At 33.8% G+C, this 14,961-nt stretch overlaps 1 protein-coding gene across 2 annotated transcripts in view; it reads right to left on the bottom strand.

Annotated features, from left to right (window-relative positions):
- Nucleotides 1-83: 83 nt before the first annotated feature.
- The window catches only part of LOC128680971 (agrin-like), a 108,298-nt gene continuing 93,420 nt past the window's right edge, over nucleotides 84-14,961 (bottom strand). For both annotated transcript variants that reach the window (XM_053764502.1, XM_053764501.1), the window contains 10 exons: nucleotides 11,538-11,959; nucleotides 10,655-10,732; nucleotides 7,521-7,666; nucleotides 6,859-7,102; nucleotides 6,215-6,306; nucleotides 5,327-5,701; nucleotides 4,890-5,033; nucleotides 4,136-4,222; nucleotides 3,318-3,421; nucleotides 84-2,773 (listed from right to left, as the gene is read on the bottom strand). In XM_053764502.1, coding sequence (XP_053620477.1) covers nucleotides 2,613-2,773; nucleotides 3,318-3,421; nucleotides 4,136-4,222; nucleotides 4,890-5,033; nucleotides 5,327-5,701; nucleotides 6,215-6,306; nucleotides 6,859-7,102; nucleotides 7,521-7,666; nucleotides 10,655-10,732; nucleotides 11,538-11,959 — 1,853 coding nt within the window. In that variant the 3' untranslated portion in view covers nucleotides 84-2,612. The remainder of the gene's footprint in view (nucleotides 2,774-3,317; nucleotides 3,422-4,135; nucleotides 4,223-4,889; nucleotides 5,034-5,326; nucleotides 5,702-6,214; nucleotides 6,307-6,858; nucleotides 7,103-7,520; nucleotides 7,667-10,654; nucleotides 10,733-11,537; nucleotides 11,960-14,961) is intronic.

A 14,961-nucleotide genomic window follows, 5' to 3' on the forward strand; every position in this document is an offset into this window, starting at 1 on the left:
CAATGAGTTGATGTGCAGTTGATAAATTTAATTTGGAAACAATAAGATTATTCTGATATTAGGTGAATAAAAAGCTTTCCATACATTTTAATTATATTTTATTGATATAATTTTGTACAAATAACGGCATTATTATACATCGGACAGGTCTCACATACAAAACTAATGCTAGTCAAGCTATCCATAAGTATGTCACAAGTAGATCTACTTATAATTGTAACTTCAAACCAAGTATTTTACATGTAAAAAAGCAGTCACAGACACCAAGGTTAGTTTGAAGTTATGCATATTATTTAACAGTCCATTAGAGTCTCGAATTCAAGGAAGGATTCAAGGTAAAAACTGCAATGAAAAACAGTTAAAATCGATTTTAAATAAGCAATTATTAACGATAAATTATTTATTTTATTACAAAGTGTATGTATGTATGGTTATAATTTGCTAGCTAAATACAAATTATAATGCTTTTATTTTTATTTTATATTCATTTAAATTGTCCATATTTTTTGAATTTAAAAAATATAATATGAATGAATGAAATGAATGTTTCGAATTATAGATAATATTTTCTCTTTATTTGATTTGTAATTTTTACCAATATTTGTTTGCAATGTGCTGTATTAGATTTAAAACATTAAGTTTTACAAATACATTTTAGAACTAAACACATATAGTTTTAAGAACTAAACATTGAAAAAGTGACACAAACAGGATATGCATATACCATAAAGTTTTCACACCCTGTGAAATACGTAATTGACAAAAATTATTGGGTTTAAAAGAAATCCCAATGGGTCAAGTAGAAAATATTTATTTTTGCTCTTTGATTATTTAATGAACTTTATTATGCTATCATAGTTGCCATTTTTTATTTTCGTTTAGATTTTAGATGCCATTTTTTATTTTTTATTTTCGTTTCGTTTCATTATTAAATTAATTGAAGATTCCATTTTGGCATTCATTAAATAACCAAATTGCAAATATATATTTATTTATACATACAAAGCGCATTTAAATTACTCTACTTGATAAATATAATCTATGATTATTATTCCTAAAGCAGTGCTATAATGTCTGTTTATCCTTCACGACTGCCTAAATGGAGTGTAAAGATTATCATGAGTTTTGTTTATTCCCTTATTACGTCCTAAACACAAATGTCAGGAATCGTTTTTTCGGGTACTTATTTGATATTTATATTTAAAAAAAAAGACAGCGTGTTTATTTTATATATATATATCTATCCCAGAAAGTAAATAAATCTAAATCATCAAACTAACATCGGGACACACTTAAGTAATAAAAAGCTTTTATCAAACACTATAATAACCATAAACTAGCTACTTACACTTCTCTAAATCCACGTTCATATGAAAATTCCGTTATACAAACGCTATTTATGTATACTTATCGAACTATATATAAAATACACTCACATGTTAACAAGTTTTGTGATTAGATTAGCTATTAATTTCATTTAAATTATATAAAACTAAATGATGCGTGCAGAACACTCGTACGACTAGAATTTCATTTAACCTCCTAGTTTGGAACTCCGCCATTTTGGAATTCAGCCATTTTGTGTTGGAATTTTATCACAAATGTGTGTGAGTTCCGAGCGAAGAGGTTTTAACATTACACATAGTTTTTCTCATTATCTACTAGATAGTAAAGCACTTTGAAAAGTTACCTCCACAGTTCATGGTAAAATTAGTCAAGAAAGTATAGAACTGTTTCACTAGATGCTGATAAGGCTCCTATTAGAACTATCTGTAACTTAATGGCTGCAGATAAAACATTTCATAAATGTTGACTTTGATCTTCAAAAATCGTATAGTTTACTTTTATCTGATATTTTTAATTGCCAAATAAAAATCACTTGCTTTAACAGTAAACAGTGAAACAGGGTTTTTTTAATTACTCGAACATATATAAGTTTAAAAATATATAAAAAAAACAGACAGTCAATAAGATTCACCGTTATACTTATTTCTAAATTGACTAAGCTTATTTCGTTTAGTATAAATTGTTTATGTATATGGCAATGCTATAAGACGTCTTGATATTGTAATATTATTGCCCCGACTTTACATTGATATGTAGGTACAGAGTTATAAATTAATATTTAATTGGTCATTCATTCAAACTGAGAACGAAAACGTGCCAATAAATGGGTCTAAAAAATGAATGAACGAAATGAATGAAACACGACTAATATTATGCACGTAAGCTAGCCGGTTCATTTAATTTTGTCGTGAAGTTATTTGCTTTTTCTGACAGTTAAATGCTAACGTGTGAATAATATTCGGCCTATGTAAACAAAACAAATGAAACAAGATGAATATTTTTTTGTAACATTTTATTAATGATTTGTTTTAAATGATAACTTATTAACCTATTTATATTTTAAGTATTAAATTAAATACCTGTTTTGGAATTCTGGTATATTATTGAAATTTACCAATTACATGTGCTTTTATAAAATTGAATATATAAAAAGCAAATAACTCACACAATAGACAATAAAAAACCTAAATGAACCGGAGAGTCAGCGCTCAACAAATCATTCACTCGAATGAACTGTTCAGTTCATTCAAATGAATGCCCTACTCTTATGGCGCGCACCTCCCTACATTGTTCGTGATTGTGTGCGGTAGTTTGGACAAAGAGAGAGGGATGTCAAAATCTCCGCTTAGGGATATCTGGGAGACACAGCCGACGAGGCCCGACTTGTATTTACCCATCGTGTTCAGTTCTATGGATGGTAGGCCTCCTGTGAAACAAAAATAATACATTAATTTGCAAATTAACAAAATGCTATTTTGATAATTGGCCGTGGTTTCGCCCTAGAACAGGACCACTCCATGTCCTGCGCATGTCGTACGAGGCGACTAATGGACACATGGCCTAGGCAGATGATAGGCAATAATAGCACTGACATGGCGGGTTTATTCTGATCTGATTACTATTAAAAACTTTTGAAAAATATTATTTTTCAAAAAATATTACTTAATTATTGTTCAAAATATAATAATTACTTTAAAAAAAACATTATTAAATAAAACGGTATTTTTCAAAAGTTTTTAATAGTTATTGATCATGAATTGCTTTCCCGCCTCTGGACCCCTCCAGATCACATTTTCTAATATAATATTTATTTATGTCATTCACAAAATAGCAGTGCAAAATCTTGATAAATATTTCAAACTAGATGTTGCCCGCAGTTCTGTCGCAGTAGACATGTCTATACCCCATATCATTATCAATAACTTTATACTATTAATCACTTTATAATATTAGTATGGACGTTTACAAACCGATATAAAGGCCGTTTTCAGTGTTCAGCTGTTTCAGTTTCCCGGGAGAAACCTTTCCTACGGAACCCAGGCCGTCCACTTCTAGCACTCCAGCTTGTCTATTTCTGCGAACAAATTAAATATTGAAATAATTATTATTTTCGTTACCTTTTTATAATTGACTTTTATACAAATAAATTTAAAAACGGACTTAAAGCCTAGCCCTGTTATTCATAAAAAAGTTAAAGTAAAGTATGTTTTGTATGTTATTATAAAGTGTGATAGTGACAAAACATACTTTAGCTTAAAGTGTGCTTTAACTTTTGTATAAATAATGGGCATGGGCAAGTCTTTTTCTACCAACCGACAGCGACAGAGTGAAGGAGAAAAAGTAACAGTAAAAAAAAGAACAACAACCTTTTCCTATTTTTCGGAGTACTGTAAATTTTAAAAAGACGATCTAACGAATAAGGTGAAACTTACAGGATGAGCCACCTCTACATGGATGATATGCTAATTTTGGGTAATCCCTTTTATCACAGAGACATTCAACTCGACAACATATTAGGTATATGAGGTACATTATATGACGTATATTACATATTTCTTTCTTAGCGAATGTGTTATTGTTATCACGAGCGTACAATTTTATTCACGTCGACTGAAGGCACCTTTGTATTGATCGGAATAGCATCGCGTGTCAAGCAGTCTAGTCGATAACAGACAAAAGCCCAAAATAAAAAATAAAAAAACTTTATGTATAAAAACTGAATCATTTAACTACGTGCGAGAGAAAGAGAGAATGAGGTATAAAAGTACTTTTTCTCCCATGTAGTTACCTGGTAGCCCTCGCCCTGTGCCACAGCCCGTCGTCGACCTTCGTGTGGTTCGCGACGATCACCACCTCCCCGCTCCCGAGGTCATATCTGAAAAGTATCAAAGTATGTTTAGTCTGTCGGGAAACTGTGGCGTGTGGTTCCCCCCTAGAATAGGACCACTCCATATCCTCCAGTGGTTGTCGTACGAGGTGACTAAAATAGACAAACCCTTAAACTGTTGATAGGCAACAATGGCATTCTCACGTTAACACTAGTGTGAAGGCTCAGTCGTAGATTTGATTAGATTTATTTTCACGCTAACTCCAGGCTTGGTGGCATCACAGCGCCAGATACAACTGGGAATAGGGACGTATTGATTGATTTCCCTACTTTCCCTTTTTCCTTTCCTTATTCGAACGAGATTTCCTCAAAGAAGTTAGCGTACTTGACAGTACCAGGAGAACAAAAATTAAATAGATGTTAATCTGAACATGAGCACAGAGCCCTCGATGGCTCGTGAGAATACTCTGAATGAGAGAGAGACGAGGGGAAACAATGGGATTTCCTTAATATGACAGAGTGCACTGTTCATTCACTTAATAGTACTACGAGAGCATAAATTAAAAGTTACATGTACGGTCAAGAGCACATTGTTCACATCGGCTATAGAGATTTCTGATAGAGTGAGAGTGGAAACAACTGGATTTCCTCAAATAAGACATGTACGTACATAGACTTGACAGTACCAGGAGAACATAAATTAAAAAAAATAAACCTGAACACGAGCACGGAGTTCTCGACGGCCAGCGACAAGAAGTCGGCGGGCGGGCGCGGCGGCGCGCGGCCGCTCCACACCAAGAGCCCGGATGCCGCCTCCGACCGGAACCGGATGTTGATGTCCAGCGTGTAGCTCAGCAGTCTGGCGACGTAACAGATATCAGAATTAAGATCGACCACCCTGCTAATTGGCTATTCGAATGGATAAATTCAAGTCCGTGCAGTAAACCGTTCATACGTCTGGAACCGTTCCTGGGTGCATCATCTCAGATTGTGCTTATCATAGACATCATAAATATTTCAGCTCAATCGGTTGAAGATATCTGTTTCGAAATTGAGTTGCAAAATTCAACTCGAGACGTAGATCATACAGACATAATATACAATACATAGTTACATTGCAAGTTAAATAAAATCAAATAAATAAATGCTTACCTCTTCATTGTCTCCTCATCATCTATATGTATAAAGCTATCTTTGCCAGTAAAACTAGGATAGCTGTTTGTATCCCCCCAATTAATTTCATTATTGTTCAGATATTTCACTTGCATGTACGTCCTCCCGTCATACGGCCCATCCGTTACCTCATTTTTCTTCATATCTTCAATGTATTGGTATTTTTTCGTCGGATAATATTTCTTCTTAAACTTCTCAATACGAATATGTTGTGGGTGTTTCTTCGGTTTTACCCTGTGGTATTTTGGATGGAACCCTTTCTTTGGTACTATAGAATGGTGCACGTCGTTTTCAAATATATTTTGAGGGTATAGAGGTACCGGTTCTAGTATTTCCATGCAGAGGTTTTTATCGCTGAAATGTGAAAAATGTTTTTGAGATTATATCAAATATATGTTAAGTATACAATATTCTTAATAAACTTATTTTAAAAAATGCATGTTATTTAAATGTAGGAAAGAATCAAAACATTGAATCTTGTCACAATAAAGTTATTAAAAATGTATGTGATTTTTTTTATATCGAGTCCTTGTTACTTGTCAATCAACATTAATTTACTGCCTGAAATAGATTTGAATGATAGACTGAAATGTGACGCTTACGCAAAAACAAAGTACCTAACTATTAAATAAATATAAATCTGTTAATTTTTGCTATTGTGTAGATGAGCCAATTTCTTGTACTATTACTAAAAATAGAATACTACTAATAAATTGAATGTAAACTCAGGTTTAAGTAAAAAAAAATTATTATCGTCAATCAAGTAGGTATATTAAGAAAAAATTATCTAATTTGACTGGTTGAAAATTAGCCAGTTGCAAAACTTTCCCAAGTATGAGAACCTATAACCTAATTCCATTAACTTACACGCATGTGTTGTTTTGTTCATCACAGTTGTCCACGTTGACTCCGCCCAGCGCCGACGACACCACTGATAGTTCTTCATCGTTTATCACCAGCTGAAACACAACATATTTTTGGTTTACAATAAAAATGGGTAAAGGTTGAAAGCGTTTGGTCAGTGTTATCTTGAAAATTCTGAAATAAATTTTATTTGGTAACATCTTATAGACTAGACATCGTCATATTTTCTATTTTGCAGCCTTTTGAAGCACTTTATATACTTAGTTCGTTCTTGTTTTATTTTGTTTATCACAGTTACGTTTTGCCAATAGACAAGAAGTAAACCACATCACAAATAGATTCTACGACGCCATCGGCAGCATAAAAGTACCAGGATAACAGAAATTAAACATAACTAACCTAACCAACACATTCACGGTAAGAATTTCTCAGCGCTATCCTTTCTGGCAATGGATGAGGCGCTACTTCTACATGTCGTCAACTGTCTCGTTGTGCCAGGTGACGTCATAGTTAATATCAAGTGACGTCACGCATGCTTACCAACTATTAAAGACACTTTTGATACCATAGACAAGAAGTATCCACTTCACAAAAAGATTCAACGCCTGTACAAATGTAGAGTAAAACAGAAACCAAAGATAACTAACCTGTCCAACACACCCGCTGTAGGAACTCCTCAGTGCCAACCTTTCTGGTAGCGGATGAGGCGCACCTCCTAACAACATTGGCTGGTGTAACGTCAACCGTCTCGCCGTGCCGCGTGACGTCACAGATCGCGTCGCGTCCGTGACGTCACGTGTGGACGTGGCGCGGACGCGGAGTGACGCGTGCTTGCCTGAGCGGCTGACGGAGACACGGTGCCATGTGTTGGGTTGGAGGGGGTACGCGGATCTGTAGAAGAATTAATAAAGTTCACGAATTACCTAAGTAAATTATTCATTGTCAATAGAATACAACAATAGTTGTTTTTAGATTTTGAGAGAGAGCGGTTCAAAGACTAACTGAAATTGAAATAAAAGTGCTGACTGGTTGTCGTGAATATGTGTGCAAACTAAGAATGCCGTAGGCCATGCAAATTGGATAATAAATATTGGGAAAACAGAACCTAGACTTCTTGATAGGATATAAATAATTTTCTTTAGCCATTTCTTCTCAGCACACATCGGCTAATAGTTTGCAGCATTGAAAAAAAGAACTATATAAACAAAAGACGTGAAAAATGGCTTTGGAAGTCTAAAATCTGTATAATACTTTGATGAAATCTGAAGAGACAAAGATTATAATATTGATTCTAAAGGACACAACAAACCTGACCAAGGCGATGCCTGAACCGAGATCGAAGGCAAACTCGACGTAATAGTCCCTCAGATGAAGCGAGAAGAAGTCTCCATCGCCACTCGCGTGCTCAGCATTGTACAGCACTAGACCGTCCCCGCTTGTTGGTTTTAGGGTTATCTGTGAAGTAAACATGATTATGATGATTAGCGCAGCTGTGTAGTTAACAAGAATTGTGGGTATCATCATAACTTTCCTCATAAATGTAGCTATCATTTAACTATTAAGTGTACTCAAACAAGCAATTACATATGGAACAAATGGCTAACGGGAACTACATGTTCCCGTCCATGCCTGGAAGAAGAGGCCAAAACAAAGAGTGCTTGACTCCTGCCAATGGTCTGACTATTACCGATGCGGAAGATCTTGCGAAGTGAAGAAGATGTAAGGAAGCGAAACGATGCCGATTAACGCTCAGATTAAAAAGAGTAAGATCTACTTTTTCATGTTGTCCAAATAGGTATATTTTTTACGCCAATATCAATTCTATTCCAGAAACGAATGTGTGTAACATTAACAATAAACTAACAAAATAACAACATCAATTTCTACCGCTAACTACACTACAGTTATGACTTCGACCAACTTTAATAAACTTGATCGAGCGACAATGGATCTCGATGAAAACAAAATGGAACTTATAACTACTCCTAACTGAACTCGTAAATATTAGTTAAAACTTTAACCGCTCAATACTATTAACGATACTTTGCCACGATGCTTCAACTTACCTAGGTATGTTATCTTAATTTTACCATTAAAGTACCAATTTGTAAGTAAGTTGTGGTGGTTAAAACGCATATTACGAGTAGTTTTAATGCCACCACTTGCTTCCGATGAAGGGATACATCGCGAGGAAACTAGCACCTTAGTATTTAATCTGTGGTAGAGATGTAAATATACTTATATGCCTAAACCTGTTGACTTGATGGTAGCTTTCGATGAAGCTATCGTAAGTGACTCGGTTCTGGCAAGAATATAATTTAGTATCCAAAAAAGCGATGTAGATTTTCCATCGACACGCAAAGAAGTACATTATATATCAGCCTTGTGTAATGAAAAATACAATTGCAAACCACTCGACTAATATTGCCAAAGAAGTCGTGTTTGTTATATTCCACATAATGGCCACGACTACAAAGAATATAACTAAGTATAATAATTATGAAGTATGGTGGTGTGTGGTCCCGCTCTTTTGAATTATATAGGACCACTAATATACCTCCCACGATTCGTAATAAAAAGCCATGATAGCTAAGAGGAAACATCAGCATTCCCAAAAGAGGTTGACGTCAAGCAGCCTGTTTGTAATTATCTTTAAAGTGAGCTTCGGGTGGTTCCACCCTAAAATTATAAAAAAAGACACCAAGATGATAGAATAATTTTTAATTCCTCTGCCTAACATAAAATTACTACCATTACCGGTTTCAATTCAATATTCGTTGCGTACATAATCTCTACAGGGAATATCACTTGAAAACTTCTATAACTTTCTCCGTTGTAGCTGTAACTAAAATCGCGCGGGGAGAAATTATATCAATTATTACGATATACAGCTCCGGTATTTCAATTAAGTATCTGCTTTAGACGACTTGCTACTATCGTGGAAGGATATTTTTTTTAAGATTCATATTTTCTAGGTCTTTGTGGATCATTAAATCCGTAAACAAAAAAAGCATCCATTTTTATGTATACTAATATTATAAATGCAAAAGTTTGTGAGGATGTGTGTATGCATGTATGTTTGATACTGTTTCACGCAAGATTTACTGGACCGATTGTTATGAAATTTGGTACAGGGGTGGAATATAACCTGGAATAACCACATAGAGTAAAAGAACGAAACGCAAAAAAGTTACGATAAATTTCAGGCGCAACCATTTCTGTTTATGTCGCTTCCTTACTTAGGTACACTTCGTAAATCAAATTTCCCGCGCAAATTTTTAATGGCCCCTATTCACCCAATTCCAGCACTCAACTTCGCAAGATGGCGTCACACCTTGCTTTCCCGCCAAAACAATACATTAAACAAAACACTCGCGATGGACTTTAGCCCCGCAATATGTTTTAACTTCGCTTGTCGGCTTTCGTTACTCGCTGAACGGTTTTAGGGATCCGTATAGATTGCGAATAGGGATTTTAGTAAACAGTATCTTAGGTTATATGAAGTAAGATAACATACATTTAACAACGTTGAATATGATGAAGGTAACAGAAGTCCTTGGTCAGACAGACCAAGAAAGAGATAGATGAACTGTGTGATGGCGGCGTCCTCAATTAATGGGACTGAAGACAATGTGTGAATGTGTTTCAAACACAACCTAACTAGGTTGTGTTTGAAATTGGAAATGAGTAGTAGAGAGTCCAACAACTATTTTTAGAATTCCGTACCACAGAAAGGTAAAAACGGAACTTTTTTAGGATCACTTTGTTTTCCGGCTGTCTGTATGTCCATCTGCCACTTAAAACCCTTTTTCTCAGGAATGCTAAAAAGTATTAGGTAACTTGTTTATTGAATATCCAACAAAACCGGGTTAGGAGGCATGATAAAAATAATCATGATTAATGTAATTCGATTATAGGTAATCTGATTAGTTGTAATCATTATTGATGATCAATAATCATGATTGATTACTTGATGTACTTTATGTGATGATAAATTATAATAGTAGACTCTATCCTAAACAAATTTATAGGCAAAATATACAGTGATTGATTAAGACTTAAAGTAAAAAAAAAAAAAAATGTGGACGAAAAAGAAACGTTGTCGAACGAAGCGGGACTCGCACTTGACGGTTATTTTTAACGGTTTTCCTTGTTTGATAATTATGACGAAATGCCCACTTAGCACTTTTAGGAAAGTTATATTGTAAACGAGAAAATAAAGAGAAGAAGATAAGTTACTCTGTGAATGTCCGAAAGTTACAATAGCAAAACATGTATACATTTTCTAGTTACATTTATAAAAAATTGCTGTAATTATTACATATTTTTAGCGAGTAGAAGATAGGTACCTATTTCGATAGATTTCACTTATCTCTGAAAATCGCGTGGAAATATTTTTACCAGAGCGAAAACCCACAGAACAAAATAATACATAATACTCACTTGTATATCAAGCCAAGCTTGGGCTGAATTCCCTAGACCTGGTAACCGGAGGTACGAGGAACCATTGAAGCGGGGCACCTGGAAGAGAGATAATCAATTAATTATTCAAAAAGACTGATCAAAAGGCTGGAAGCTTCTTTGGCCAAAAAATTGCTTCAGTTTTATTGTAATGTTTATTGCAATTATTGTAAGTTTTAAATAACAATAAAGAACATATTTCATAAAACAAAGCAAAAGGTATATTATTTCATGATGACGTTCGATCAAATTGCTCTAATTAAGGATATTCCATTTAGGAGTTATGATGCCACAGACTGACATCTCGTACTCATTAATTAATTATCATTATACACCTATAATAAGACATCATATAAAAAAAAACACTTAAATAGGTATATAAAACTCTCAAAAGTGTCGCACTCGAATAAACAATAATAGTGGAGTAAGTCCTTGTCAAAATACTGTTTTGTAGTTTTTAAAGAGCATGGAAGTTCTTTAAAACTTTAATGGAGTTGGGAATTTTCTTTTGAATCGAACCTCTCGCTGCTTTTTCTGATAAAGTTCAAGAGAAATAGTGTATTCAAACAAATTTTTCTTTTACAAGGAGTCGGATACTTTGGAACTAGGTAAGTAAAGGTTAATGATGTACATCAGAATGTTTTCTTAGAATTTTATCTTTGTAAACAGTTACTTGCACGAATTTATTTGATACCTATATGCTGATAGCTGAGAGCAGGAAAATGATGATACTTACCCTTTTTGATGTTACCTAATTCTATGCATTTTTAAAATGCTAAAGTATATATGTATATATTTTCAATGGCCTCTTAAAATATAGCCGAGTGTACACTGAAACAAAAAGAAGAGTTCTGTGTTTACAAACCTTCAAATCCAGGGTAATTTCACATTTATCTCCAGCATAACCCAACGGGCATAGACAAACACCGCCCACACAGCCGCCGCCATGTTGACACTCACATTTAGCATCATTTCTATCCATTTTCATCGCCTTAGAATCATCACTTTTCAAATCATTGTCAACATCATTACTTAGTTCATTATTTTTACTATCCAAATCAGATCTTACTTTTTTGATATCATGATAAATTTTGAATTGATCTATAGAATTGTCTAGCTTATTATGGTCATCAGTTTTAGAGTCACGCATGACTATGTCATTGTCTTCAAAGTGTACAATGTCGTTAATGTCGTAGATTCCGTGAGTGTCCTGATGATGGTGTACGGATTCGCTGGTCGTGACCTCGCTGTTGGGCTTCCAGGGAGGTAGGGTAGGGGCACATTCTCCTGTAACAATGAAAATAACAAGTAAATATTTGACACCAATTTCAATAGATTTTATGGGAGTTTCCTGTTACTATTTTAAAACATAATTTTAAATCTTCTGAAGAATGTGAAAAGTAGCGAAGAAAATGGTCTCTGAGCGTCTAAACGCTCTATGATTGTGGAAGAAACTGGGGAAGCGCTAGATACAAACTTTTTCTGAATTTCTTTCTCAGATATTATAAGTAGGTATACATTTTATGAAATATTGCTAAAGATTGAGAACTATTTCCTAATCAACAAGATGGATTTCGATTTGCTTAACTGGTATAATGTAGCCTATAATATTATTTTTTTATTTCGAATATTTAACTGCTAATACTGGTGTCAGATTTTATTTAAGTCGCCTAAAGACTACTGCAATTACTTTTACGAGTACCCACCGCGTCTGGTCAGTCGGTACTCGCATACTCCTTAGTGAACTAAACTGTCCACCAGTGTGCAGGTTTCCTCACGATGTTTTCCTTCACCGGAAGCTAGTGGTGGTCTATGAAAACTACTATACACATGAGGTCAGATTGGTATACAAACTTAAGTGACATGCGTAGGATTCGAACCAGGGACCTTTCAATCATAGGTGGTCGGTCTTAACCACTTGACCACCGCTTCTAAGCTAGAATTATATATCGGTGATTGTTATTATAATATTTGGGAACCCCAAGGCCCTAAATCTAATTAGAGTCAGTTTGGCAAATGTAAACTGTAAAACAATCGAAATACATGTTATTACAGAACAAAACTGACAATATAATGTCATAATAATTCAATTGCACTTAATTTAAATGAATTTTCCACGCAAACAATTTCGTCATTTTCCGATAATTATCGGTCTAAAACAATTACCGTTTGCCGTTTAATCTTCACGTGTAGTACATTAATTGTAATAATTATGGCTTAAAACATGCCATGTGATAATATTTCGATTACGCGGGTGTATGATTTTAAATTCAGATTGGATTTTAATCGATTAATTTAACCCATGTAGGCAATTCATTCGAATATGAAAAATCTGTATTGAAGATTTTTATTATTTTTTCTTTTTTATCGAGTGTGTGATTTTATTGAAGGCATTTGATATGACTTTGCCGCCATCTAAGGATAGTAGACGTAGACACACTATCGAACTTAACAAACTATCAGCAGCTTTCGTAACGATATTTTAGTTCACTGTTACAAGTACTGATCTATGAGTACATGCAATAAGTACATATGAGTCAGATTGGTTTACAAACTTATGTGGCACGAGTAGAATTCGAACCTGGGACTTAAACTGAAATAAATCATAGCTTCACAATAGATTAGTGAGAGTAATTGAGGACCTTTGTCTATCTTTGATACAATTCTGTAAAATTTATCCATATTTTAGAGCTTGGCGTGATCAACTACATTTGTAATCTGATCACATTAATCTTGATTAAGTATCTTTCAATGATTTACACTATAATTTTTCGCAAATGTAAGTTGCATGCTTTTTTTTACTGTAACCATGGTTACAAAATGTAATCGTAAAATCCTTAATCAAAACAAAAATCTGACTACCTACTTTATGACCATCTTTGATTATAGTTATACAAAAACTACTTCTAAAACCAGGAATAAACCTGTAATCCCTAAATACCGAATGAAAATGTAGATATAAATGAATAGATATATAAAGACCATCTGTTCACAACCTAGAGATTAACATTTTTGAAACGCAAGTGTAATTAACATCAGCCTGTTAAAATATTTATTATGAAATGGGTATTATTTACAGAGAATACAATATGACATCCTTTGAACACGAGGGATTTTGGTGTAATTCCGTTGAGATGAAATATTGTAATTTATTCATGGTAACGTTAGACCTCAATAGCCCTTTGGGATTTGATATCGGAGTTAAAAATGATAAAACCGGACGGACGGCTGATTATATTCTGAACCATCAAAATCGAGGACAAAAATTCTAATTACTTCTAATACCGATATAACCTTTTTTCAAATTCTGTTCTTATTATTATTCTTATCTTTATAACAATTTTATATAATGCTTCAAATTGCTACTGCCATGCTATAAGAAAAAAAAACGGAGTGTACATTTAAGGACATGTAAACAATCTTCACATTATTTATTGATTGAACTTTGTTGAAAAATATATCAAATATCAGTTCAAACCTCTTAATTCTAAATTAAAACATATATGAACTACGAAAGTAATTTCCTAAGAATAAATTTTTAGTTTGTATTGCTGCAAAGTTATTTAAAAAAACAATGGTGAGACTATATAATATAATGATGTACAAACTCTTATGCAATATTATATTATATATATGTATGACATTCAAACTTTGTGACAATCTAATGCATTTTCCTGTCTCAAACTACGATATTTTATCCATTAGGACAAACTGGTAAATTACTTAAAGGATGTTATTTCCCTTGAAAAGAGAGCATGAAGTAATAGTTTATTTTTGGCTCATCAAAGATCTGAACTGAAATAAATGCAAAATAAATATAAGGTATTTCTTAGCCAATTTAGATTGGCTATTGCGATTAAAAATTTGTCTTTACACCTACCACGAATAGATTCATCCAAACAAAGTTACCAGGGCCGAACTTTACGTATCAAAACTTCGGTATAATTTCGAACAAATCGCGATAATTTATCTTTAAAAAGAGTTTCATCCCGGAGGACACACACGTTCGAACTTCGAAAGAAGCGCTATTTATCACGCCAATACTTAATCTTTTAAGTTGTCGGTTCAAAGGGAACAAATGGGCTAAAACGTTAATGTTTAAAATGCTAAGCTCAGAAGAGGAATGGACTGTAGGAAAAATGTTCTAATTCTAAAGCAATCCCAATAAATTAAAGGTAGGTAGGTTATCCTCTTAAGCTATCTAACTATATATAAATAGTAGAAATAACGGCTTTAATTAGGCAAGTGTTATAGTTATGACAGATTGAACAATTCCTTGTACTAATAGG

This window comes from Plodia interpunctella, chromosome 25 (genome assembly GCF_027563975.2).
Source record: "Plodia interpunctella isolate USDA-ARS_2022_Savannah chromosome 25, ilPloInte3.2, whole genome shotgun sequence".
NCBI classification, from domain to species: Eukaryota; Metazoa; Arthropoda; class Insecta; order Lepidoptera; family Pyralidae; genus Plodia; species Plodia interpunctella.